The sequence below is a fragment of the Ammospiza caudacuta genome, chromosome 22 (assembly GCF_027887145.1).
Source record: "Ammospiza caudacuta isolate bAmmCau1 chromosome 22, bAmmCau1.pri, whole genome shotgun sequence".
NCBI lineage: Eukaryota > Metazoa > Chordata > Aves > Passeriformes > Passerellidae > Ammospiza > Ammospiza caudacuta.
The window spans coordinates 3,855,837-3,883,117 of NC_080614.1; the positions used below are offsets into that span (position 1 = coordinate 3,855,837).

General features: G+C 49.8%; 1 protein-coding gene across 1 annotated transcript in view; it reads left to right on the top strand.

Annotated features, from left to right (window-relative positions):
* The window catches only part of IFFO2 (intermediate filament family orphan 2), a 54,893-nt gene that overhangs the window by 19,151 nt on the left and 8,461 nt on the right, over nt 1-27,281 (top strand). The window contains exons 2-6 of the mRNA XM_058818822.1: nt 16,716-16,776; nt 17,106-17,201; nt 21,076-21,216; nt 23,255-23,397; nt 27,023-27,143. Of these exons, the coding sequence (XP_058674805.1) occupies nt 16,716-16,776; nt 17,106-17,201; nt 21,076-21,216; nt 23,255-23,397; nt 27,023-27,143 (562 nt within the window). The remainder of the gene's footprint in view (nt 1-16,715; nt 16,777-17,105; nt 17,202-21,075; nt 21,217-23,254; nt 23,398-27,022; nt 27,144-27,281) is intronic.

Below are 27,281 nucleotides of genomic sequence, written 5' to 3' on the forward strand. Positions count from 1 at the left end.
TGTATTTTTAAAAGGGTGATGCTGTGTGTTGGAGCACGCTCTTAGGTCACCTCCTCAGAGTGGCTGCCAGGCTGGAGCTGGGGGGGATTATTCTGTTTTGTTACAGCATGTTCTTCATTAGGATTTCAAACCTGGTTTGTTGTGGGTTTTGTTTCTCTCGTTCTTTGTGCTCCTGCCCAAGATCCCTCCCCTGTGCTGATGTTTGTGTCAGCTCTGGAAGTCTCCTGCAGTCTGGGGATCAAAAACAAAACACAAACCAGAAAAAGGAACTGAGAATTCAGGGTAAAAGAAAAAGGAAAGGTGAGAGAAGGGGAAATGCAGGTGTATGTGAAAAAATATGGGTTCTTCTCATGCTACTTAAAGAGTTGAGGGAGAGCCTTGAAAATCAAGTCAAGTTTTGTGTTCTGGATTTTATTTCAAAGCTCTTGGGGTGCTTGGCCTCTGAGGTGAGTCCTCCTGGTGCTGGCAGTGCCCCTCAGGGCCTGTGGGATTGATTATTGGGTGTTTTATGTTCCCCTAAGATTCATGGTCTGAAGGGGAGGTGAAGGAAAAAGAGTTTGAAGATGGAACAGGGTGGGACCCCCTGCTCTGGGGACCTCAGGACATGGGGGCAGTCACATCCCCAGTGCAGGGAGCTCCAGCTCATGTTTGGGGGCAGCTGGCAAAGAGCTTTTATTCCTTACAAACATTTGCTTAACACCAGGTTCCAGGGCATGGAGTCCTCATGAGGACAATCCCTGCAAATTATCAAGGCTCTGTTGAAGGCTGGGATAAGATTTTTGTATTATTTTTATTCATTTTTTTAAATTGCAATTTTTTCCTATTACGTTTAGTCCAGGCATGCCTGTGCCCATCTCCTGCTGGTTTATTCCATTTCAATAACCGAGGAGCACGGCGCAGTTTCCAAGTGTCCCCAAACAAAGGCTGGATTTTGCAGCCATTACCTGTGACTCAGCCAGATCCCCATTCCCAGAGATCCCATTCCCAGAGATCCCCCATTCCCAGAGATCCCCCATTCCCAGAGATCCCCCATTCCCAGAGATCCCCATTCCCAGAGATCCCCCCTTCCAAGCACTGCTCCAGTTCTGCTGGGAGCTGCCTTGTAAACAACGTGGGCTGGGCTGTGCTGTGCCATTCTGTGCCATGCTGTCCTGTGCCATTCTGTGCCATGCTGTGCTGTACCATTCTGTGCCATTCTGTACCATGCTGTGCTGTGCCATTCTGTGCCATGCTGTGCTGTGCCATTCTGGGCTGTGCCATTCTGTACCATGCCATGCTGTGCCATGCTGTGCTGTGCTGTGCCATTCTGTGCCATGCCATGCCATGCTCTGCTGTGCCATTCTGTGCCATGCTGTGCCATGCCGTGCTGTGCCATTCTGTGCCATGCCATGCCATGCCATGCCGTGCTGTGCTGTCAGCATTGAGGGCTGAGCCCTCTGAAGGCACCACGATGCAGTTCCACACTCCTTCCTTCCTCCCCTTTGTCTGCCCCGGCTCTCTGAGCTGCTTTTCACCTTCCCCACAAGTTTCTCCCGTCAGCACGGGCACCAGGAGAGCTGCAGATGATGAATTGTCCACTGGATGCCTGGGGATTTGGCTTTTCTGTGTTTCAGCCCCTGCACTGCCTCAGTGCAGAGCTCTGAACCCCACAGCCTGTTCTGCCAGCTGCTGTTCTCTGTTTTATTCAGACACAACAATTCCTCTGGGCCTGAAACCCAAGGGCACCCTCCAGCCTCAGGGCCCAAAAATATAAACAAAATTACTTGGGGGGAGCAAACTTGGGGTAAATGACTTCATCACCTGAAGCTGTAATTGGAACATTAACTCCTGATATGCAAATTGGGTTAAAAATCTATAATTGTCTGAAAAACTCGAGCCCATCGTCCATTTGGGTGTAGCCTTGGAGGCTTCTGACTGCCCAAGGTGTATCTGTGGAAGGCCTTTGATAAATATTCACTTTTATTTTCTCAATCTTGTTTAGCCTCTGTTCTAGGCAGCCATCCCAAGGATCACATGAGTGAAATGGGATTTAAAAGCAGTGGATGGGCTTCTTCTTCCTGCCCTGCTCTTCAGGGTTGGCAGAAAAAACTCCTTCAAGGCATCCAACTCCCGCCTCTGGTTTGCTCAGGGCTGCCTGGGCCTGGCTGCCAGACCCTCACAGTGAATTTTAACCCCTGCATGCCATAGAGAGAGACACAGAGCACCTTCTCAGGAGCAGGGAATAGCTGGGTTTGGAGCTTCTGCAGGAAGTTAAAAAATATTGGCTTAAATCAGTGCTTTCTTCAGGCTCAGCAGAGAATAACTGGGTTTGGGACTTCTGCAGGAAGTTTAAAAAATTATTGGCTTAAATCAATGCTTTCTTCAGGCTCAGCATCTCTCTTCTTTGCTGAAGTTTTGTAGGAGTCCAGGATCTTCTGCAGCCTTAATGATTCTAAAGCATTGCTGCTGAGGTTTGGTAGTATTTTCTTCAAGGAGCTTGGTCATCAGTGAGTTTATTCAGCTGGATTTTCCCAGCAGTTTTTGATATTTGCCAGTGCCACAGTGTTGGGACAAAACACCTGAATGCGCCCACACTAAATCCCATGGAATTGCAGCTTGTCAAGAGGCAGAGCTGTAAAAGAAATGTAAATAAATGTGTGCTGATGTGTGTTAATGCAGGGGGTTTTCTTGGGGAGAAAATGGTTTGATCAGAGTGTGGTACAGAGACTGCTAGGGCTCTGCAAAATGGGATTTCTTCCCAGCTTTAGTTGAGTTCTGTGGAATTTCCCCTCTCCCTTCCATGCAGCGTTGGAATGAATGGGTTTTTAAGGTGCCATCCAGCCCAAACCATTTTCCTTTCCCTCTGTGTTCCCCAGTTGTTCCCAGCAGTGCCCTGAGACCCCTCAGGGAACACCAGCACAGGAGAAAACCTTGGAAATGTGATAAATGTGATGCCACCCTCTCAAACTGAAACCAGGATGTGCCCACTTTAAATTTGCCTTTTGCTGTTAACAAAATTCTGTATAGAGAAAGGGAAAAAATAATTGGCTAATTCAGTTTTTTGGCAGCTCACATGTCCCTGGGGTGCCTCTGCTCCAAGGCTGTCTCAAACAAGTGAGGGCCAGTTTCAGAAATTGGGAGTTTAAAGTTCATCACCATATTTCCCTTTTTTTTTTTTTTTAACTTTTTAGTGGTATCTGGCTTTGGAGAGGCTCCTCTTCTCTGTGCTGCCCATTTTCTCCTTCCCCACTGATGTTTTTGTCCAGCGTTCCCATTGATGTTTTTCTCATTGTGGACTTGTTTGTGCTTGTTCTCTTGGCTGCTTTTCCATGATTTCTCAGGGATTTCCCTCTCCCCCAAAGCACAGGCCCTGCAGACCTTTCCCAGGGTGCTGTTTCCCACCAGGTTCTTTTGTTGGGAGCAGTTCTGGGTTGCTGCAGTCCCAGGAAATGGCTGGGAATGGGAGGCAGAGCTGGATAAATCCCTCTCCCCTTCCCTGGCAGCTTTGCCTCCCCAAACCTGCATTTCAGCTGTCAGAAACTGCAGCAGATCCCACTGCAGAATGATTTGTTCGTGCTTAAGAGCCATGCATTTGTTCAGGGCTTGTAAACACTGTCAGCAAGGTTTTGACAGCAGTGAAAAATGAATTTAAGTCGCTGGTGCAGAGGGAAAATAAAAACCAGCCTTGGCTCTGCCTGCAGCCTGCCAGGGGTAAAATAGAGGGGAAAAGTCGTTCCCTGGGAGGCCCTGGCACAGACTCCCAGAGAGGCTGAGGATTCCTGGTCTCTGGAAGTGTCCAAGGCTGGGCTGAACGGGGCTTGGAGCAGCCTGGGGCAGTGGAAGGTGTCCCTGCATGGCAAAGGGATTGGAACTGCATCAGCTCTCAGGTCTCATATCACAGACATCTTTTCATTAAAATCCTTTCTTTAAGATTTTTTCCCCCTTCTGAGAAGCTGTGGCCTCAGCAACAAAGTGTAAACAATGGTTATCTGCTGCTGTGGAATGCAACAGGTGCATCTGGGATTGGTCTTGAGTGAATTTTAGATTTACTGACCACTCATGGCAGAGCTGGGTATTCACTCCTTTTCTATTCTTAGCTTAGCCAGCCTTCTGAGAGCTTTCCTTCTATTCCTTTTAGCACAGTAATAATGTAATATATATCATAAAATAATAAATCAAGCCTTCTGAACATGGAGTCAACATTCTCGCCTCTCTCTTCATCCTGCAACCCTTGCAAGCTCTGTGCCAGTCCCTCCCAGCCCAAACCATGCTGGGATTCTGGGAAATCCAATCCAGCTTGGTCTGTTATTTCTTGTGGCTCAGGCTGGGACAGGCTGGGCACAGATGTGCAGGGAAGGGACGGAAAGCAGAGTTCAGTTCTCATTGTGTCTCTGTTCTGTGTCCCTTATCACATCACAAATTACAGCCTGAGCCTTTCTGCACACCTGGTGGTGCCTTATCAGGCAGAGCAGTTTGTGACTAACCCCAGATCCTCTCTCTGCAGGAAACTCTGTGTTCCTGCCATGGCACAACGGTGGGAGGTGTGATAAAATGTGCTTTTAATTACATCCAGTTTCTTGAGCGTGGATATTTTATTTATAAAGACTGCACAGGCAGAGGCCTTTTGTGGTTTTGCTCCTCAGGATGAAACTGCTCTGGAGCAGCTCTGATTTCCTGAGCTCAGGAGCAGCAGAAGGGCCAGGCTGCAGTACACAGATGCTGTGAGCTTCCATGAAACCTTGGGAAGGAACTAACTAAGGAATTAATATCCATGGTTCTCCTCAGGAGTGTGTACTCCTGGCCATAGTGGGTGGGAGTTGTGGCTTTGGACAATCCTCATGGGTTTCACCTGGTGAACAATGTTAAAAATCATTTACAGCTGTGGAAAGGCACGTCAGTGGTGATAATCAGGCTGGGTTCTGTTGCCTTCAGCCTGAGCTTCTCTCCAGGAGAGTAAGGAATGGGATTAGGAAGGGAAGAAAGAAGAAGCTGAGATGTATAAATCTTTTCTGTCCAGACTTCTACTTGCAGAAGCTCTGGACTCTCATGTGGAATGGCTTTGACACAGGACAGTGATCACATTTTCCTTCACTTGGCTGGGTGTGAGACTGAGCAAACATCAATTCCCCGTCAGCAGCTCTGTGCAAGGCCAGGGGATCTCCTGGGGGTCTCCTCCCTTGGGTGGTGTCAGAGCTCCGTGCGTCCCTCTGGGTGTCCAGAGCTGCCAGGACCCCACTGGGGGGCTCAGAGACCCTGGCACACAGCCCAGAGCACCTGTGCTGAATATTCTGATTGTCACGAACCAATCTAGTACAAGATACAAATCTTACAGCATTTCTATACAGCCTATAAGATCATTACATTACCACACTGTGTTCCATTTTAAACCCTAAAAACTCCTCTTTGGGCCCCTTCTGCCAAGCTGTAGGGTCTGCTCTGAGCCTTGGGCCTGTCTGCAAGCAGAGGGTGTTGTTCCATCAAAAGGGGATCACCTTCAGCTGGCCATGCCATTGTTTTCCAGTTGTTCAGTAACTGAGGGATCTCAAAGCTTGCTTTCATTTCAATCTCATTTCTAATTTCCATATTCTCAAACTCTTTTCCTAGACACTCATATTTATAAGGCTTTCCTGTTCCATGTTCCCCAGCAGCCTCGCAGAGCTCTGTGGTGCAGGGATGGCTCACACAGGAGCGGTGACTCTGCAGGGTGTCACTGCCCCTGTGGCTCCTCCTGCTCTGCTCAGAGCCCCATAATTTTCCCTCTGAAGGAATGCAGGCACAGCTGCTGCTTTTACTTGATGTTGCTGACCTGTGGTGTCATTAAAGGTGGGTTTGTTTGAACAGCCCGTGTGGGCAGGAGGAGACACAAAGGAACCTGCAGAGGATTTTTATTGTGGTTCCACTGACAGGCTGCAGCATCTGCCTCGCTGGCTGTAATCAGGGGCTGTAATTAGGCAATGTTTTCCTGCAGAGTAACTCCTTTTAGCAATTTTCTTCACAAGGAATTGCTGTTCAAAGGTCTGCTTGCTGCTTTAAGTAGAGCCCAGCTCTGGAAGAAGGCTTTAATATTAAACCTCTGCTTTATGGGGAAACACCCCACAGGAGCAGTGCAAAGGGGGCAGGTTCTGCTCTGCAGAGATTTGGTGTCTCACCACAGAGAGTCAGGCACAAACTCCCTCATGGCTCTGATGTTTGGGAAGTTGGGCAGAGATTTAATGACCCACAGTAAAGACTGAGGGATGAACTCTTCCATGGCTCTGGTGTTTGGGAAGTTTTGCTCTGCAGAGATTTGGTGCCCCACAGTAAAGACTGAGGGACGAACTCTCACACGGCTGTGATGTTTGGCAAGTTTTACTCTGCAGAGATTTGATTTCTCTGCAGAGATAGATTCAATAGATTCAGGATAAGCTTCCCCATGGCTCTGATATTTGGGAAGTTTTACTCTGCAGAGATTTGGTGTCCCACAGTAAAGACTCAGGGATGAACTCTCACATGGCTGTGATGTTTGGGAAGTTCTGCTGGGCAGAGATTTGGTGTCTCACAATAGACTCAGGATAAACTTCCCCATGGCTCTGGTATTTGGGAAGTTCTGCTGGGCAGGGATTTGATGGCTCACCACAAACTCAGGGATAAACTCCACCATGGCTCTGGTGTTTGGGAATTTTTGCTCTGCAGAGATTTGGTGTCCCACAGTAAAGATTCAGGGATGAACTCTCCCATGGCTCTGATATTTGGGAAGTTCTGCTGTGCAGAGTTTTAATGTCTCACAGTGAAGACTCAGAGATGAACTCTCCCATGGCTCTGAAGTTTGGGAATTTTTGCTCTGCAGAGATTTGGTGTCTCACAATAAACTCAGGGATGAACTCCCCCATGGCTCTGATGTTTGAGAAGTTTATTCTGCAGAGATTTGATGTCTCACCACAGACTCAGGATGAACTCCCCCATGGCTCTGATATTTGGGAAGTTCTGCTGGGCAGAGATTTGGTGTCTCACAAGAAACTCAGGGACAGACTCCCCCATGGCTCTGATATTTGGGAAGTTCTGCTCTGTAGAAATTTGATGTCCCACAGTAAAGATTCAGGGATGAGCTCTCCTATGGCTCTGATGTTTGGTAAGTTCTGCTCTGCAGAGATTTGATTTCTCACCACAGACACTCAGGATAAACTCCCCCATAACTCTGATATTTGGGAATTTGGATGCTTGGAATGGTTTTTGGCAAAAGAGCTTTGGTGAGAGGGTGTTGCAACAGGCAGCAACACAGCTTCCCTGAGTGCTGCATCCTCTGTTGCAGCCAGGCTCTAATGGAATCAGCCCTTCCCATTAAATTAATATGTTCTCCATGGAGCCCATCAAGCAACATTTAATTTGCCTCAATGAGGTTGGGCATGTGGGATCAGCATGATCAGTGCTTGGGATAATCAGGAGCAATCCCTTTGCTGTGCAGCATCCTCAAAATGCTCATTTAGACAGAGGTAGCAATTGGGAAGGATCTAATTGGTTGGTGCAATTTTATGTCTAATTTAGTGCAAAATGAAAACTGGGAGGAAAATGATCTCTTGGGCAAGGATTCCAAAATCAGAGAGAATGGTGAATTGTTCATTTGTTTTGGGTTGGTTTGGGGTTTTTTTTTGCCTTTTTTTGGTGTTCTTTTTTTATTTATTTTTCTTTTTCTTTTGGTCTCTTGTTTTATCTTGTTTTATTTAACAAGAGCCAGGAGTTTGTGATTGCCCTGTGCCTGGCAGTGTCCAATGCCAGCTGGACAGGGCATGGAGCACCCTGGGATGATGGAAGGTGTCCTTGCCATGGCAGGGGGTGCAGTGGGATAATCTTTGAGCTCCTTCCAACCCAAACCACTCTGGGATTCCATGGAAAGTAAAGAAACCTTCAGAGAGTTCTTTATTTAAAATGAAATCCAGCGTGGGTCACACAATGCCAGGGTGGGTCACACAATGCCAGGGTGGGTCACACGGTGCCAACGTGGGTCACACGGTGCCAACGTGGGTCAGACAGTGCCAGTGTGGGTCACACAGTGCCAGTGTGGGTCACACAGTGCCAGCATGGGTCACACAGTGCCAGTGTGGGTCACATGGTGCCAGTTCGGGTCACACAGTGCCAGGGTGGGTCACACGGTGCCAGCGTGGGTCACACGGTGCCAACGTGGGTCACACGGTGCCAGGGTGGGTCACACAGTGCCAGTGTGGGTCACACGGTGCCAACGTGGGTCACACGGTGCCAGGGTGGGTCACACAGTGCCAGTGTGGGTCACTCAGTGCCAGGGTGGGTCACACAGTGCCAGTGTGGGTCACACGGTGCCAACGTGGGTCACACGGTGCCAGTGTGGGTCACACGATGCCAGTGTGGGTCACTCAGTGCCAGTGTGGGTCACACAGTGCCAGGGTGGGTCACACGGTGCCAGCGTGGGTCACACGGTGCCAACGTGGGTCACACGGTGCCAACGTGGGTCACACAGTGCCAGTGTGGGTCACACAGTGCCAGGGTGGGTCACACAGTGCCAGCATGGGTCACATGGTGCCAGCGTGGGTCACACGGTGCCAGGGTGGGTCACACAATGCCAGGGTGGGTCACACAGTGCCAGTGTGGGTCACACGGTGCCAATGTGGGTCACTCAGTGCCAGGGTGGGTCACACGGTGCCAGTGTGGGTCACTCAGTGCCAGGGTGGGTCACACAGTGCCAGTGTGGGTCACACAGTGCCAGTGTGGGTCACTCAGTGCCAGGGTGGGTCACACAGTGCCAGGGTGGGTCACTCAGTGCCAGTGTGGGTCACACAGTGCCAGGGTGGGTCACACAGTGCCAGCATGGGTCACACGGTGCCAGGGTGGGTCACACGGTGCCAGTGTGGGTCACACGGTGCCAGGGTGGGTCACTCAGTGCCAGGGTGGGTCACTCAGTGCCAGTGTGGGCATGGCCTCATGTGGGCACAGCCCCGTGCTCTGGGCTCCTGTGAGTGCCATGTGGTGCCAGCACAAAGAGGGCTTTGTGCTCAGGCTGCCGTGGGTGCCACACAGTGCCAGTGCAGGCATGGCCTCATGGGGCTCCTGTGGGTGCCATGTGGTGCCAGCACGGACGTGGCCTCATGCTCAGGCTCCTATGAGTGCCAGACGGTGCCATTATGGGCACAGCCCCGTGCTCAGGCTCCTGCGGGTGCCATGTGGTGCCAGCACAAAGAGGGCTTTGTGCTTGAGGCCGTGTGTGCCACATGGTGCCAGTGTAGGCATGACCTCGTGCTCAGGGATCCTGTGAGTGCCACCCGGTGCCATGGTGGGCACAGCCTCGTGCCCAGCTCCTGTGGGTGTCCCCCTGGGCCCTGGAGCAGCCCAGCCCTGCTGGGGGAGGTGGGAGCACGAGGCTGGTCCTGGCATGGGGCACGGCCTCGGGGGCATCCGTGCTGTGCCAGGGGAGGGTAGGGGCTGCTGTGCCCAGGAGAGCAGGGCTGGGGGCAGCTGGTGCCGCACTGGGGTGGGCAGGGCCATGCAATGGTTCTGTTCTGGGGTGCTCAGTGTTCTGGGGGTTGGTGTTTGGGAACTGTTCCTGTCTCCGTGGGCATTTTATGGGTACTGCTCAAACCAGCGCTTCAGTTTCCCCTTGAGGACTTAAACCTGAAAGCTCTGGAGCCCTTCCCTTCCCTTCCCTTCCCTTCCCTTCCCTTCCCTTCCCTTCCCTTCCCTTCCCTTCCCTTCCCTTCCCTTCCCTTCCCTTCCCTTCCCTTCCCTTCCCTTCCCTTCCCTTCCCTTCCCAAACCTTCCCAAACCTTCCCAAACCTTCCCAAACCTTCCCAAACCTTCCCAAACCTTCCCAAACCTTCCCTTCCCAAACCTTCCCAAACCTTCCCAAACCTTCCCTTCCCAAACCTTCCCCTCCCAAACCTTCCCTTCCCATCCCATCCCATCCCATCCCATCCCATCCCATCCCATCCCATCCCATCCCATCCCATCCCATCCCATCCCATCCCATCCCATCCCATCCCATCCCATCCCATCCCATCCCATCCCATCCCTCTTTTTGGGGATTTTCTTCCCTCCCCAACCCTACAAAAAGGGTCTTCCTGAAGAGTTTTGCTTCTGGAATAAATACTTTGTCATTAAGTAACACTTGCTGAATGTTTTATTCCTTGAGGGAGGGATATTTTTAATGAAGGGATAATCCAGCTGATACCATCAGGCGTCATTAACGATCAGCTGCTCTGCTTGTGCCTTTCTGCCTCGAGCAAAACCATTCTGAGCCCGGCATGTTTGTACCTTGTGCCTCCTGTGAGCACCTTGTTCCTTGGTTAAATCAACCCAGGCATCTCAAATCCCTGCAAAAGGCAATTACAGAGCAGCTCTCTGCAAGGCAGACTTGTCTGGAGCTGATCTGCTGTTCCACAGGGGTTTTTGGGATTCTGCTGCCCTTCCCTGGTCTGTGTTCCTGAGCTGCACATGGCACTGGGTCTCAAGGAATGAAGAGGATCCCATTCCTTGAGAGGGGTTTTGAGGCAGTGCTGATGCCTTGGGAAGGCTGAGCTAAAACAGAGACTGGACAGAGCTAAAGAATAAAATAGGGATTTATTGAAAGGATCTCTGTCGCAGACATCTTTTATGAACAATCCTTTCTTTAGGATTTTTCCTCTTGAGAAGCTGAGAGGCCTCAGGAACAAAATGTAAACAATGATTGTCTGCTGCTGTGGAATGCAAACAGGTAGATATTTGATTAGCCCATGTTAATTGTTTCTAATTAATGGCCAATCACAGCCCAGCTGGCTTGGACAGAGAGTCCGAGCCACAAACCTTTGTTATCATTCCTTCTTATTCTATCCTTAGCCAGCCTTCTGAAGAAATCCTTTCTTCTATTCTTTTAGTAGAGTTTTAATATAATATATATAATAAAATAATAAATCAAGCCTTCTGAAACATGGAGTCAGATCCTCATCTCTTCCCTCATGCTAAGACCCCTGTGAGCACAGTCACAGATCTCCTCAATGGACCCACCTCGGGCAGCACAAGAGCCCAGCCAGGGCTGCACCCAAGATGAACCAAAATGGCACAAAATGAACCCAAAATGGTCACAAAATGAACCCAGGATGAACCAAAATGGCACAAAACGAACCCAAAATGAACCAAAATGGGCACAAAATGAACTCTAAATGGTGCCAAAAATGCACAACCGCTCACAGTCTTTCAACTTTTCTAAGTTCTGCTCCATTTGCATCTTGCAGTTCATTGTCCAATTCCAGCTTTAGCCCATGCAATCCCATCCTTGTTTTTCTCTCTCCATTCCACGTTGTTTGTGCTCCTGGGCTGAGATTTGGATCATTTGTCCTTGGTGCCAGCAGAGCAGGAATTGTTTTGTCTCCCTGCTCTGTGCAGAGCTCACCGTGCCCTGATGTGAGCCCAGACCCACGCACCAAAGCAGCACAGAATGTGAAAAACAGAACATTTAAACCTGAGATATCAGCACAGAATCTGAAGAATAGAAAAGCTAAACCTGAGATATCAGCACAGAATCTGAAAACCAGAAAATCTAAACCTGAGGCATCATCGGTGGCAAAGCGTTTTGGGGCTGGTGCCAGCACAGAGCTCGGTGCAATTCCATGAACACCGAGGGTGGAAAAGCTGGGGAAGATTTCAGGGCTGTTATCCCGAGGTGTGTCCATCTCTTTGCAGAGCTGAGCTGTGACTCAGCTGTACAAGGGCACTGCTCGGAGCCCTGCTAATCCTGGCTGCTCCGGGGGTTTGTTTGCCCCGTGTCCTTCCCGGGCTCCCTTTGTTCTGCTCTCAGACAGCCAGGCAGGGCTGAAGGAGTGACGGAATGGCCCTGGAATGTGAGAATGTGATGTGTCACATCTGGGAAAAAAGGGCTTCAGAGAAAAGTCAGGCTTGCCCTTTATTTGTGGCTGGATGGGACTGACACGTCCTTGGAAGGTGGGAAAGAAGGGGGAAAAAAAAATAAAAAAGGCTGGCTTAGGCATGAACAAATTCATGTCGCTGAGCTTTTTTTAGAAGAAAGAACTAAAAATGTAATAAAAAGCCTCAAAGTCTGGGAGCTTTGGACGGCTGCGTTTGTGAGTCAGAAAAGGATTTTTGGATGCAGCTGGAAACCATTGCAATTGCTGCATGTGAGCCAAGAAATGAAGCGTGCTTGGGGAGCAGCAGCTCAGCCCCTGCTGCAGCGGGGAGGCTGCTGCCTTCCCAGCAGTTTGGCTCTTGCAGAATTGTGGGATCTGGGGTCTCCTGGGCTGGAAGGGACCCTCAGGGATCAGGGAGCTCCTGCTGTGCGGAGCTGGAGGTGCTCCCTCTCCCTTGGGATTGGGGGTGCTCCCTTCTCTCTTGGGATGGAGGTGCTGCCCTCTCCTTTGGAACTGGAGATGCTCCCCTCTCCTTTGGGATGGGAGTGATGCCCTTTCCCTTTGGGATTGGAGGTGCTCCTTTGGAACTGGAGGTGCTCCCTTTCCTTTGGGATTGGAGATGCTCCCCTCCTTTGGAATTGGGGGTGCTCCCCTCTCCTTTGGGATGGATTTGCTCCCCTCTCCCTTTGGGATTTGAGGTGCTCCCTTGGGATGGAGGTGCTCCCCTCCCTCTCTTGGAATTGGAAGTGCTCCCCTCTCCCTTAGGATTGGAGAAGCTCCCCTCTCCCTTGGGTTGGAGGTGCTCCCCTCTCCTTTGGAATTGGGGGTGCTCCCTTGGGATGGAGGTTCTCCCCTCTCCCTTGGAAATGGAGGTGTTCCCCTCTCCTTTGGGATGGAGGTGCTCCCCAAACCCTTGGGATTAGAGGTGCTGCCCTCTCCCTTGGGATTGGAGGTGCTGCCCTCTCCTTTGGGATGGAGGAGCTCCCTTCTCTCTTGGGATGGAGGTGCTCCCCTGTCCCTTGAGATTGGGGGTGCTCCCTTCTCCCTTGGAATTGGAGGTGCTCTCTTGGGGTGGATGTGCTCCCCTCTCCTTTGGGATGGAGGTGCTCTCCTCCCTTGGGATTGGGGGTGCTCCCCTCTCCCTTGGAACTGGGGGTGCTCCCTTCTCCCTTGGAATTGGAGATGCTCCCTTGGGATGGATTTGCTCCCCTCTCCCTTTGGGATGGAGGTGCTCCTCTCTCCCCTGGAACTGGAGGTGCTCCCCAGTCCCTTGGGTTGAAGGCAGCTCCTGAGCTGTTGGGTCCCTCTGTGGCATTTTTGGGCTGCCTGCCCTGGTTCTGTGTGCCAGGGAGCAGCACAGGGGCACCCACAGCCTGCTGGGGTTACAGTGTGACCTCAGATGGTAACTGAGGAGAGAAATACTGATTAATGTAAATGACCAGGGGAATAATGGAGTGTGGTGAATAATAAAGGCAGCAGAGCCATAATTAGCATCCTCTCAGTGCCCTGGCTCCTGGATTTTGGGAATGTGCAGCAGCACAGCTGCCAAGGTCCCTTTAAAGTCGGCTGTGCTGCAGCAAACACAGGATGATCACAGAATGAGCAATCTTCTTATTGTCTCACCTCCCTGGAAGTTGAGATGCACAATTAATCCTCCTCTCCATTGTCACCCCCTGCCTGGCTGTGTCCTCTCCTCACTGGGAATATTCTCTCGAGGTTTAAGTGTGAGGGGAAAGTAAGATTGGCATTTTGAGCTGGTAAATGAGGTTAATCAGCTTGGTGGTGGGTGGGAGGAATGTGCTCTGGGGTTAAGAATTTGCTATTAATGGTTAGCAGGACCCTCCTTGCCAGACCTGTGAAAATTTCCTTCAGTCAGGCAGGAACTTTTAAAAAATTTGCGTTAAAAACTGGTTGGAACTGATTAAAAATCACCTGATGGTTTTATTGTTGCTGTAACTAAGAGAAACACAGGGACTGTGGGAGGATGGTGGCACTTTCCCCCTCTCCTGAAGAAGACACTGGTTGGGTTTGCTGGGCAGGAATTAGGGCTGTAAATCTGCAAAAAGCACCAAGCAAAGAAATGGAGCTGCCGGGCTGCCTGCAGGATGGGGGAGGTTGGTCTGAGCAGGCTGGGATGTGTAATTCTGGCAGCTGACCTGCTGGGGGGGAACTCAAATCCCTTCTCCTGCCTTTTGGCAGAGTCAGGGAAAACACAGAGGTGACGTTCTCCAAAAATCCCTCTCTCCCTCCCTCTGCAGAAGGCAGGGTGAGGAGGCAGGAATTCAGCAGGAGGGCTGCATGCAGCCAGCATCCCTCCCTCCTTCCAGGAGTTCAGCCCTTGAGAAGCAGCAGATCAATTTTTGCAGTGTCTGCTCCACTCCCATCCACCACTGGCAGCAGAGGCAGGAGGGATGATCGCCCTGGAACAGGAGAGGCAGCTCACTCATTGCCAGTATAATTGCCTGCTTTAATTAATTTCACCTTCTTGCCTTTGATATTAGAAAGGCAAAGCTGCTATTTTTATAGCAATGCACATTAATTAGTACAAACCCACCGAGGGCACGGAAATCTGAGCTGCAACGTTTGGTGACAAATGCAAATTGCAGCCTAAATATTTTCCCCTGCTTGGCAGTGAATCCATGCTGGTAAAGAGATGCACAACAAGTCCTGCTGTGTAAGAGCCTGAATGAGAGATGTGGGACTCCAGGTGGGTGTCCAAAATGCAGTTTATTGTATCCAAAATGCAGTTTATTGTGTCCAAAATGCAGTTTATTGTATCCAAGAGGTTACAGCACTCCAGGGTTGTGGGTGACAGAGCCTGTGCCTACAGCTGTCAGCTCCAGCTGCAGGCAGGCCTGGACACCTTAATTTTAATTTAAACTTTAAAGTTTAATTTAAACTTAATTTTAGTTACAGTCAATTATATACTTTGCTGAGCATCTTAGTACAGTAGAACCAATCTATACCTCAACTGTTATCTATAACCCATCATAACTACTGTAATTACCATAGTCACGTTACTTTCTCCAATCACTAAAAGTTAGTACTTTACAGTTTAAGCTAGAAGTTGTTTTTCAGTTTTCTTGCAGTGGAAAATTCTGAGACCTTTTTTCTACTTGCCACATTGACAGGCTTCTTTGCCTGTGCTCTCTTTCTGCTTGGTAAAAACATCTTCTTGTTTGGGGTGGGTTTATCCTTTGCTCTAAGTCATTAAAAGCCTTTCTAACTAACACACCCTTTGCCTCCTTGGTTATCCAGCAAGACTGGCTCAGCCATTCTTTTCTTCTATATCAAAACTTGCTTCCATCTCTATTCCTTCATCAGACTCAACATTTAAAAACGTTTCTGCTAAGCACACATATCCGTGAGACTTCTTTGTCAAACTTTGATCCTTTCCAGCACTCCTGCACAAGTGCAGCTCTCACGGGCTGCTGTGCTGGATGTTCTGTCCCCCAGCAGCAGGGAAGAGTGGCTGGGGTGGGAATGTCCTCAGAGATTCCCTCCCTGCCCCAACATCCCCTGTGGTCCTTGCAGGGGTGAGCTCTGTGCCCAGGGGCACCAGATCAGCCTCCATGGGCTCATCCTGCAGCCATCCATCCCCAGTGCTCTGTGCCTTGCAAAATGGGCTGAATCTCTGCATTTTGGTGGATTTAACCACTGTGTTTTCTTTGATTTCTGGCCTCACAGTTCCAGCTGAGCTCTGAGAAGTGTTGAGGTAGCAACAGGAATGGTGGTGATGGCACGTGGAGAGTCTGTTCACAAGATTCTTTTTGATTTGTGGTATCCAAAGGAGGAAAAGGTCCCAACAGACAGGCAGGTCTGGGCTGGCACTGGTGCCTGTTCAAAGAGGGGCACACACTTGGCTTTCCCTCTCCTGCTAGACTCAAACCATGCCCATGTCTGTGGGTGTGTATCAGCGTTTTTCCAGAATGTTTCCAGTTAAAATTGTCAGATTTGGGGTTTGCTGTAAAGGGTTTCAGTGCTTGAAAACAGAATTAAAAAAAACCCCAACAATACAATACAATACAATACAATACAATACAATACAATATAAAAATACAATATAAAATACAATACAATATAAAATACAATACAATATAAAACACAATACAATATAAAAAACAATTATAAAAATAATTGTAGGACCCCAGAATGATTTGGGTTGGAAGCAGCCTTAAAGTCATTTTATTTCACTCCCTTTCATAGACCAGGCTGCTCAGAGCCCCATAATGACCTCAGCCACTTTAATTAAACAATTTCAGCTCTGTCTCCTTCCCTGGCACCCCCAGCACTTGGGGACTTGTTGGAGTGTTCTCCTGGCAGCTGGAGGGCTGGGACATGGAGATCAGTGAGGATTTGGATGCAGAAGGCACAGAAACACATGGACTGCTTGGTCTGAAGTGGGAAATCGTAACATTTTTGATTGACATAACTTCCCTGATTCTTTCTGGACCAAAATCTTCCCACCTCGTTTGCAGCCAAATATCAAATGAACTGAAAGAGGGGAAATTTAGGTTGGAAATGAGGAAGGAATTGTTCCTGTGAGGGTGGGGCTGGCACAGGCTGCCCAGAGGCTGCCCCTGAGTCCCTGGCAGTGTCCAAGGCCAGGCTGGAACACCCTGGGACGGTGGAAGGTGATTTTTGAGGGGTTGGATCCCTGGGATGGGATCTTGGAGCTCCCTCCCAGCCCAAAGCTCTGCTGGTGGAATGCTGGTCCCAGTAAAAGTGGAGACAGCTTTGCTTCCCTCACAGACTCCCTGTTCTGTCTGAGGGAGCCCATCTGCTCTGCATTTCCAGAAACTGTCGCATCTCCTCCCACAGCCATCAGAACTTGTCATTCTGAGGGGAAAAGCTGCTTTTCTCTGTAATTAACCCTTTGCACCTCTTGTCTTTCAGATGGGAAGAGGAGCTGACCAGGAGGATGAGCCTGGAATCCATGGTGGAAACCTTGAGAGAGGTGAGGTGTGGGCAGTGTGGGGTGAAAGGTGCAGCTCTCCTCATGCTGCTCAGCATTTTATTTGTCTTTTAATTATAAATTTGCCCTTTGGCTTGAGCAGCTGTGCTGCTGCAGAGGACAGGGCTAATGCTGGGAAGCTGGAGCAGGAAATGACGAAGTTTGTGACAAAGTTTGTCACAAAGTGGGAGGAGGGAGTGGAATTTACAACAGAGGGTAACAATTAAATTCCATTAAAGAATGAAGTTCCATTCTAAGCCCCTTTTTAAGCAGCCTGCTCAGCTGGGTGGGGAGCAGGGCTGGGCTCTCACCCCCGGGTGTTTCCCTTGCAGGAGGCTCAGGAGGCAGAAGCTCTGCAGGAGGAGCTGAATGAGAAGATCGAGAGGCTGAAGGCAGAGCTGGTGGTGTTTAAGGGTCTGATGAGTGATGTAAGTACAGAGGGCCCTCTGTGGGAGCGTGTCCTGCACATGGCTTCACCCCCAGCCAGGTGATTAGCGAGTGCTGCTGTGTAATTAGCGAGTGCTGCTGTGTAATTAGCGATGGCTGCTGGGATCAGTGCATCAGACAGATCCCCCTCCCCTGCTTCCTGTCTGGTCTGTGTGGAGATGCATTAACTGCTGCTTACCATCACCAGGACTCTGCCCTCCCTCCCTCCCTCCCCACAGCTGCTGGGAGAAAAGGGCTGGAAAAGTCCCAGCCTGGGGAGCAGCCCCAGCCCTGGGCAGCTCCAGGAGCTGCTGGCATGGAGACTTTGCCTGGAGCCATGCAGGAACAAATTCTGTTCCAAACCCTGTTCCTAAAGGAACACATTGTATGGAATCATGGGCTGCTTTGGGTTGGAAGGAGCTTAAAGATCATCCTGTTCCAGCCCTGGCATGGCAGGGACACCTTCCCCTGGCCCAGGCTGCTCCAGGGGAAGCCACAGCTTCCCTGGGCACCTCTGCCAGGGCCTGCCCACCCTCACAGGGAGGAATAAGTGTTTCCATCTCCCTTAATGAGCAATGAAAAGATAAATCCTGGTTCAGGTACTGGCTTTGCTTCCAGGGCTGGTTCAACCAATTCATCTTTTCAGAGTTCATTAAGGGAGATGGGAAACAGTTATTCTTCCCTGGGAGGGTGGGCAGGCCCAGGCAGCCACAGCTTCCCTGGGCACCTCTGCCAGGGCCTGCCCACCCTCACAGGGAGGAATAAGTGTTTCCCATCTCCCTTAATGAACAATGAAAAGATAAATCCTGGTTCAGGTACTGGCTTTGCTTCCAGGGCTGGTTCAACCTCGTGGCTTATTAAAAAAAAACAAAACAAAAAAACCCAAAAAAGTGTTGTTTTCTCAGGCATTTCCTCATGTCTCATTAGACACTGAGCTCTCTTCAAAGCCAGAGGATCTTTTAGGCCCTGAGTGCATAAAATTCTTTTATTTAGAAGTGAGATCATGCAGGTATCTGGAAAGATAAGCCAGGTGAATATTAAAGTGCCTTTCTCAGTAAGTCTGAGGCAGTACTGAAGCCATTTGTGTGAGGAATAAACCCTGCTACGCTGATTCATTCTGTAATTTTTGCACAAACAGCCTTCTCCTGACTTCACAGAAACCTGCAGAACCCGCTCCCGGGTGTCAAATCCATTCTCTCAGGGCCACTAGATCTGCTCATGGGAAATTTGGCAATTAGCTGTGTGTCCTTGTGTGGTTAATCAGGGGTGGCTGTGCTGGGTTAGAGCCTGCAGGGGCTGGGGCCTGGCTCCATTCACCAGGAGCTGCTGCAGGCAAACATCCTCTGGGCCAGGGAAAGTGCTCTGGGCAGGCTCTGAGGGATCTGGGAGCCCAGGGAAAGCACTGGGAGTGCTCCCTCTGAGCCTCACTGGGCAAATATTTAGAATAGAGAAGTGCAAAAATGTTGGCACGTGGCTCTTTCCTTCCTGCAGATAAGGATCAGCAGCTCAGCAAGTGAGATTGTGTCAGTGTTGAGAGATTTATTTTGCTCTGAGTGTCTGGAAAACACAAATCTCCAGAGGTGATTCACAGAGGCTGGAGAAGACTGTGTAAAAAATTAATCCAAAAAATCTCAAACTCTAAAGGTGCTTCACAGGGGCTGGAGAAAACTTGTGTAAAGATTTAAAACAACAATATCAGACTTCAATGGTGGTTCACAGGGGCTGGAGAAGTAAAAATGTGTAAAAATTTAATCCAAAAAACCTCAAACTCTAAAGGTGGTTCACAGGGCTGGAGAAGACTCTGTGTAAAAATTTAAATCAAAAAAATCTCAAACTCTAAAGGTGCTTCACAGGGGCTGGAGAAAACTTGTGTAAAAATTTAAAATAACAATATCAGACTTTAATGGTGGTTCACAGGGGCTGGAGAAGACTCTGTGTAAAAATTTAATCCAAAAACCCTCAAATTCTAAAGGTGGTTCACAGAGGCTGGAGAAGACTGTGTAAAAAATTAAATCAAAAAACCTCAAACTCTAAAGGTGGTTCACAAGGGCTGGAGAAGTAAAAATGTCTAAAAAATTAAACCAAAAAACCTCAAACTCTAAAGGTGCTTCACAGGAGCTGGAGAAAACTTGTGTAAAAATTTAAAACAACAATCTCAGACATTAGTGGTGGTTCACAGGGGCTGGAGAAGACTCTGTGTAAAAATTTAAATAAAAAAAATCTCAAACTCTAAAGGTGCTTCACAGGGTCTGGAGAAAACTTGTGTCAAAATTTAAAACAACAATATCAGATTTTGAAGGTGGTTCACAGGGCCTGGAGAAGAGTCTGTAATAATTTAAAACTAAAAATGGTGGGGAAAAGCAAATCAAACCAACAAAAAGCCCAAAGTTTTTTCTTAGAAAGGGGATTTGTGTTCAAGAATGGTCTGCAAAGGGTTTTTGCACTTTTGTGTCCCAGGTGGAGTCATTGCTGAGGAGTGGAGCTGTCCAGGACAGCAAGTCTCAGCTAGGATGGAAAATATGCTTTGGGTTTTTTTTTAATGTTTCTTCCTTCACAAGGAGCCAGATTTCTGTCTGAGTGGGAGGATCTCAGAAATTAGAGCTACTACCAGGCAGTGTTTTCACACAGAAATTTTCATGCAGAGCTTTAGCTGGTCTGGGAGCCAGGTCAGTGCCAGTGAGGAGTGTTCTCTGTGCCAAGGTTTTCATGGATCTCTTTGGATCCACTCAGGATTTGTAGTCCCATGCTCTGTGTGCAGTTTGTGTGGAACCTGGATTCTGGTTTTTCAGCAGCTCCTCTGTGCAGGCACAACTTTTGTGTCTGCAAGAGGGGAAGCGTTGCATCCTCACCAGGATTCACACTTCACTCTGCTCTGCTACACAGGGGATGCTCTCCATTTTTAAAGGGTTATTTATGGAATCCCAGAGTGGTTTGGGATGGAAGGGACCTTCAGGACAATCCAGCCTCACCCCCTGGCCTGGGCAGGGTCTCCTTCCACTGTCCCAGGTGCTCCAAGCCCAGCTTGAGCATTTCCAGGGCTGGGGCAGTCTCATTTCTCTGGGCATTGCATTGTCCTGCCCTGTTCCTGACCCACTGAGGCTCCCCTTGCCACACTGAGCAGTTTTGGGGTGGGTACAGGTATTTTTTAGGTGGCAAATCCCTCTGAGTTGGAACTTTGTTAGAATCAGGGGTGAGCTTCCTCAGACTGCCCCAATGGGAAATTTATTCCCTGGAACAAAGGTTCTGTGGAAATTCCTTCATGGAATAAAGGCTCTGTGTAAATTCCTCCATGGAACAAAGGTTCTGTGGAAATTCCTTCATGGAATAAAGGTTCTGTGGAAATTCCTCCATGGAATAAAGGCTCTGTGTAAATTCCTCCATGGGACAAAGGTTCTGTGGAAATTCCTCCATGGAATAAAGGTTCTGTGGAAATTCCTTCATGGAATAAAGGCTCTGTGGAAATTCCTTCATGGAATAAAAGCCCTCTGGAAATTCCTCCATGGAACAAAGGTTCTGTGGAAATTCCTCCATGGAACAAAGGCTCTGTGGAAATTCCTTCATGGAATAAAAGCCCTCTGGAAATTCCTCCATGGAATAAAGGCTCAGTGGAAATTCCTCCATGGAACAAAGGCACTGTGGAGATTCCTCCATGGAATAGAGGCTCTCTGGAAAGGTTTCCTGTCTGTTCCTTGCTGGGGTTCTGTTCTGGAGGCCACCTCTGTGGTGGTGGCAGGAGAAAGGGAGAGTTCTGTCCCTGCTCTGTGCCCCAGAGCAGGGTGTGAGGTTTAGCACTGGGGTTCCAGAGATACTGTGGGGTATCTCCTGTTGCCTGAACTGTCTAATAATAGAAGATAATCCCTGCTGTCCTTCCTGCAGCCCATGACAGACCTGGACACAAAGATCCAAGAAAAGGCCATGAAGGTGGACATGGACATCTGCCGCCGAATCGATATCACGGCCAAGCTGTGCGATGTCGCGCAGCAGCGCAACTCGGAAGACGTTTCCAAGATTTTCCAGGTGATTAGGCCCTGAATTTCCCACAGGGCAGGGCAGGAGGGAGCAGTGCTGAGCAGTGTGGTCCAGCTCATTTGCCTTTTCTTGAACTCTCTCTCTCTGTGGCTGTGTTTCCCCCGCTGGCTGTCAGGGTAGCTCTGCTGCAGCACCAGGAGCACAAAGTGCAGAGAGTTGAACATAAAAAGGAGTCTCAGGGTGATCTTTAAGCTGTGCTGTGAGCCTGATGTTAGTCTGTACTGAATGCAGGGGAAAAAAAGCAGTGTTACAGGTTTAGGTTTGTGTAATTCCTCCCTCCTATTTGTTCCCTTCACAAGTGACAGGTTTTAAGCTCACGGAGCTGTCATCTGCATGTTCTTATTTCTGGCTCAAGCTCTGTGGCCAGAAATAACATTTGTGTGATGGTGGGCTCTGGCTGCTCCAGTTGCTTTCCTTGGAGCTCCTTGGGGCTCAAAGGAAAGTCCTTTAATTTGCTCCCAAAGGAGCAGTGACAGCTCTGCTGGATCAGGGCTGTCACTCCCAGTGCAGCTGGTCTTGTCACAACTGCAGTTCCAGCTCTGACTAACCCACCTTCCTTCTGCTTCCATCTCAATGTGTCTTGCTCAGGCTTGCAGTAAATCTGATGCTTTTTCTGTGTGCAGTGATAGCACACAGTGTGCCAAGTGCTGTCACAAACACTGTAAAAGATCCTTGTGGGCTCTGCTGGTGAAGCTGTGAAATGTTTGATGGTTTTTTCCCCTTGTGTTCCCCAAAAGACTCAAACCTCCTCAGAGGAGAATTATTTCTCTGGCAAGTTGAGCCACTGTATGGTGCCAGTGCCTCTTTCTTGTCTCTGAGGGGAATTGCTGAGTCTTTGTGCTCAGAGGTGAGTGCAGAGCACACTCCTGCTCAGGCCTGCAGGGGTTAAAATGACCAGGAGAACAAGGCCAGCAAGGGATAGTCTGTGTGCCAAGGAGAGGGAAAACTGCTGTAGGGTGGGAGTGGATTGTGTGTTTGAGGTTCTGGCACCAGCTGTGCATCCTGTGTGTTCCCATCCCTCTGGGATCCTTTGGGATCTGGAAGCATCCTGTGGGTTCCCATCCTTTTGGGATCTGGGATCATCCTGTGTGTTCCCATCCCTCTGGGATCTGGGAGCATCCTGTGTGTCCCCATTTCTCTGGGAGCATCCTGTGTGTTCCCAGCCCTCTGGGATCCTCTGGGATCATCCTGTGTGTCCCCATTTCTCTGGGATCATCCTGTGTGTTTCCTCTGTGCCCCTTGCAGGGCTGTCCCTCAAGTTCCCTGAACTTCTTTTCTTGGGGGCTCTCCAGACTTTTTCATGGCTCAGCCAACCCTTCTTGTGTGTTGAGGATCCTCAATCTGCTGCTGCTGCTGGGGTGGGAAATTCATTCCCTGGAACAAAGGGTTCTCTGGAAATTCCTCTGTGGAAGTTCCTCCCTGGAATAGAGGCTCTCTGGAAATTCCTCTCTGGAAATTCCTCCATGGAATAAAGGCTCTATGGAAATTCCTCCCTGGAAATTCCTGTCTGGAAGTTCCTCCCTGGAATTAAGGCTCTCTGGGTGTTCCTCTCTGGAAATTAAGGCTCTCTGGGTGTTCCTCTCTGGAATTAAGGCTCTCTGGGTGTTCCTCTCTGGAATTAAGGCTCTCTGAGAGGTTTCCTGTTGGTTCCTTGCTGGGGTTCTGCTCTGGAGGCCACCCCTGTGGCGGTGGCAGGAGAGGGAGAGTTCTGTCCCTGCTCTGTGCCCGGGCACTGCTGCCCATCGTGCTTTGCCCTGGCTCATCCCAGCCTCTCCCTGGCTCCCCCCAGGCTGTGCATGGCCCCTGGCAGGTGCCAGCAGGTGCCAGGCTGGCTCAGTGCCACCCCCAGAGCTCTGGCAGCCCCCACAGCTCGCTTTGCTCTTTCAGCCGCTTCCTGTGCTCCGCGCGCGCTGCTCAGGCCGGGCAGGGGATCAGCCCCGCCCCAGGCTCAGCCCTCACCCCTCTGCTCTCCCTGCACCCCGATTCCCTCCCCAGCCCTGCAGTCAGTGCTGTCTGTGCCCCCCAGGTGGCTTCCAAGAAGAAGGAGAGGAAGCTGCCGTCGGACGAGGAGCTGTCGGAGCAGGACGCCGATAACGGGCGGTTCTCGGATGACGAGGTCAGCTGCTCCCTCAACATCACAGATGAGATGAAGAGGATGTTCAACCAGCTGTGAGTACCCCTGAGAACTGCTCCTGGCAGCAGCCTGAGCCTGCAACCTCTGAGCTGGCAGCATGGAGGTTTTGGGGAAGCTCAAATGAAATGATCGGATTTCTGCTCCTCCCTCGAGTGGGAGGAACTACAGAGATATAAAAAATACAAATTGGTTTTGCTGATCTGGGTTGCTGCAAAAGAGGAAAAATTGCAACAAAAAAGAGTCAAAACCAGGAGTCAGTTCTGCATCTTGGGCTGAATAATTGATTTCTGGAGTTGCTGCTGCTTGGCTGGGTAGAATTTGAACTGAAAGCTCAGCTTGGGGTGGTACAAACCTCTCAGGTTTTTTGGGAGGTTTTTCAGTTGGGCTGCAGGCAAAAGGGAGTGGTGGATGTGTCTGAAAGATCAGTGGACAACAATTTATAGATGTCAGGAATGTTGGTGCTGTCAGCTGTTGCTGCAAAATCCAGTCTCCCACACTGGAGTTTATTTTGCCTAAGAAGAACTGGAGTTTATTTTACTTAAAGCTTTACCCCTGAACTAAATATTTTTGCCTGAAGCTTTACCCCAAACCACATTCCTCCCAGGAAGGAGGTTTGGAGCAGCCCAGGAGGGACTCTCAGCACGTGGTGCTGTCTGAGCAGTTCAGGGAGGTGGCTGGAGGTTTGCCTTGTGTCCCCTTCTCCCATCAGGGCCAGGCTAGGGACCCCCAAACCCCCCAAAATATCCCCTAACCCCACCCTAGAACTCCCAAACCTCCTGGAAGCCTCAAAATGCAGGTGGGGACCCCCAAAATACTCCTCAAATACGCCCAAATACTCCCAAATATCCCCAAATTCCATCCTGGGAGCCTCAAAATGCAGGTGGGGACCCCCCAAACCCTCCCAAAGTACTCCTCAAATCCCGTCAAATACCCCCAAATATTCCTTAATTCCATCTTGGGAGCCTCAAAATGCATGTGGGGACCCCCAAAATACTCCTCAAATACCCCCAAAGCCCAGCCTGAGATCTCCTGGGACCCCCAAAAGTTCCCAAAATCCTTCTCAAACATCCACAAATGTTCCAAAATTCCACCCTGGAAGCCTCAAAACGCAGGTGGGGACCCCCAACCCCCCCCAAATACTCCTCAAATCCCTTCAAATGCCCTCAAATATTCCTAAATTCCACCTTGGGAGCCTCAAAATGCGGGTGGGGTCCCCAAACCCCCCCCCAAAATACTCCTGAAACACCCCAAAATATCCACAAATATCCCCTAACCCCAGCCTGAGATCTTCTGGGACCCCCCAAAATCCTTCTCAAACACCCCCAAATATCCCCAAATTCCACTCTGGGGGCCTCAAAATGCAGGTGGGGACCCCCAAAATACCCCTAAAACACCCCAAAATATCCACATACCACACCCTGAGACCCCCAAACCTCCAGGGAACCTCAAAACGCAGGTGAGGACCCCCAGAACCCCTCAAAATACTCCTAAAACACCCCAAAATATCCACAAATACAGCCTGGTGAGGCTTTTTGGAGTTCTGGTTCAGGGGAGCATTTCCTCCTTTCTGCCTGAATCCCCTGTGTGTGAGGGATGGGTTTTGCCAGAGCTCTGATGATTCCCCTTGTTTGGGCTCCTTTTAGGGTTAGGGTTAGTGTTAGGGTAATAATCAGTGTAATAAATACAGAATTTTGACTTTTCCACTGCTAAATTCAGTGTGACAGCAGGCAGTGTGTGGATTTTTTAAAAAAGCAAGAAGTTAAATGTACCTGCCAGGCTGGTCATGCATTTAAGTTTTAATTTTGTTCCCAAACTTGCCCTGTGACACCCAGTTGGTTTTGGTCCTGCTAATGAAATTCTTGTGTCCATGTCCTATTACCTGTGGCACAAAGTGCTACAGGAGCCGTGTTCTGTCAAGCTGGGGTGAAAATGTTGGTGGGGATGGGCCTGGGGTCTTTGTGAAGCAGAAAATAATAGCTTAGAAATAGATAGAGGAGCTGGTATCATTAACAGAAACAAACCAACTTGCTTTTTAGCTGTAATGAGCTGAATTTTTAACAATAAGTAGCACAAAATCAGAACTGCAGTGGATTTTGTGTGAGGTCAGCTCAGGAGCCTTTGTGCTCTCTGACCAGGACAGATCCTGGAAAAAGAGAACAATTTGAAGAGGTGGAATGGCAAAAGGCACAATCAGGAGTGTCCAAGTGTTTAAAATTACATTTTTACAGTGCTGCTGATCCAGACAAACCTCCTGGCCCTTGGGACAGCACCAGGCTCCTTCTTGAGATGTTATCAGCTCAGAGGAAGTGAGCTAAAGCCATAAAAATGCATCAGCCTGGAATCCAGGCTGCTCAGGGAGGAATTCCAGCTCTTGGTCAGGGCTCCTTAACCCCCATGGGGAGCAGCTACTGCTGTGTGCTCTGTCTGCAGCTTTCCTTCATTGCACAAGGTTAGAGATGAGGAGCAGCTGCTGCTGTGTGCTCTGCAGCTTTCCTTCATTGCACAAGGTTGGGGCAGCTAAGGGTGTGAAAGGCCACTCCTGCCCTGTGCTCTGCCCTCAGTGCCTGCGGCAGTGTCTGTGCTGCTCTGCACATCTCAGGGGCTCAGCCTTTTCATCCTTGTTCCTTCCACCTCTTGTTCCTTCCAGCTTTTGTTCCTTCCATCCCTGGTTCCTTCCAGCCTTGGTTCCTTTCAACTTTTGTTCCTTCCTGCTCTTGTTCCTTCCAGCCTTGGTGGTTCCTTCCAGCCCTGGTTCCTTCCATCTCTGGTTCCTTCAGCCCTGTTTCCTTCAGCTCTTGTTCCTTCCAGCTCTTGTTCTGTCCATCCCTGGTTCCTTCCATCCCTCATTCCTTCAGCTCTTGCTCCTTCCATCCCTTGTTCCTTCCAGCCCTGCTTCCTTCAGCTTTTGTTCCTTCCAGCTCTGATTCCTTCCATCCCTTGTTCCATCCAGCCCTTGTTCCTTCCAACCCTTGTTCTTTCCATCCCTTGTTCCTTCCAGATCTTGTTTCTTCCAGCCCTGGTGGTTCCTTCCGGCCCTGCTTCCTTCAGCTCTTGTTCCTTCCATCCCTTGTTCCATCCACCTCTTGTTCCTTCCATCCTTTGTTCCTTCCATCCCTGATTCATTCAATCCCTTGTTCCTTCAGCCCTGGTTTCTTCCATCCCTTGTTCCATCCATCCCTTGTTCCATCCATCCCTTGTTCCATCCATCCTTGATTCATTCAGTCCCTTGTTCCTTCAGCCCTGGTTCCTTCCAGCCCTGCTGTGTTCCAAGGCTGCAGGGGAGCCCTTGGCTGAGCTCCCCCATGAAATCCTTGGGGGTTCTGAGCCCTGTGACACCCCCTGAGCTGTGTTTGGGCTCCTTTCCTTTGGAGGACAGAACAGCTCCAGACATTTCTGTGCTTTTGCAGGCAGGGGAGGCTCCTGTGCAGCTCCACCTGCAGGGCAGAGCCAGGCTGGTGCTCCAACAAGGAGCTTTTATTGAGCCCTGGGGTGGCAGGGAGCCCAGCAGAGAGGCCCTGGCAGTGCCACAGGCTGTTGGTAAAAGCTGTGAGGATTTCCAGGCTGCATTGTGCCCCATTCAGCTCTCATAGCCCATTTTCTAGACAATTAATTAGAGGACTGAGGCAGTGGGGCTGCAGTGATGGCTCTTTGTTCTCCCAGCCGCGAGACCTTTGATTTCGATGACGACTGTGACAGTTTAACGTGGGAGGAGAACGAGGAGACGCTGCTGCTCTGGGAGGACTTCACCAACTGCAACCCCTCCATCGACCTCCAAGGAGAGGTGAGTTCATTCTCGTTGTTTTCTCCAACTCTTCCCTGCACAAACTCCCCCTCAGCCACTCCTTTACACCATTTGAGCCTGTGGGTGTTGCACTGGTGAGCTAGTTTGCCACACAGACTGACTTTGATTTTAAAATCC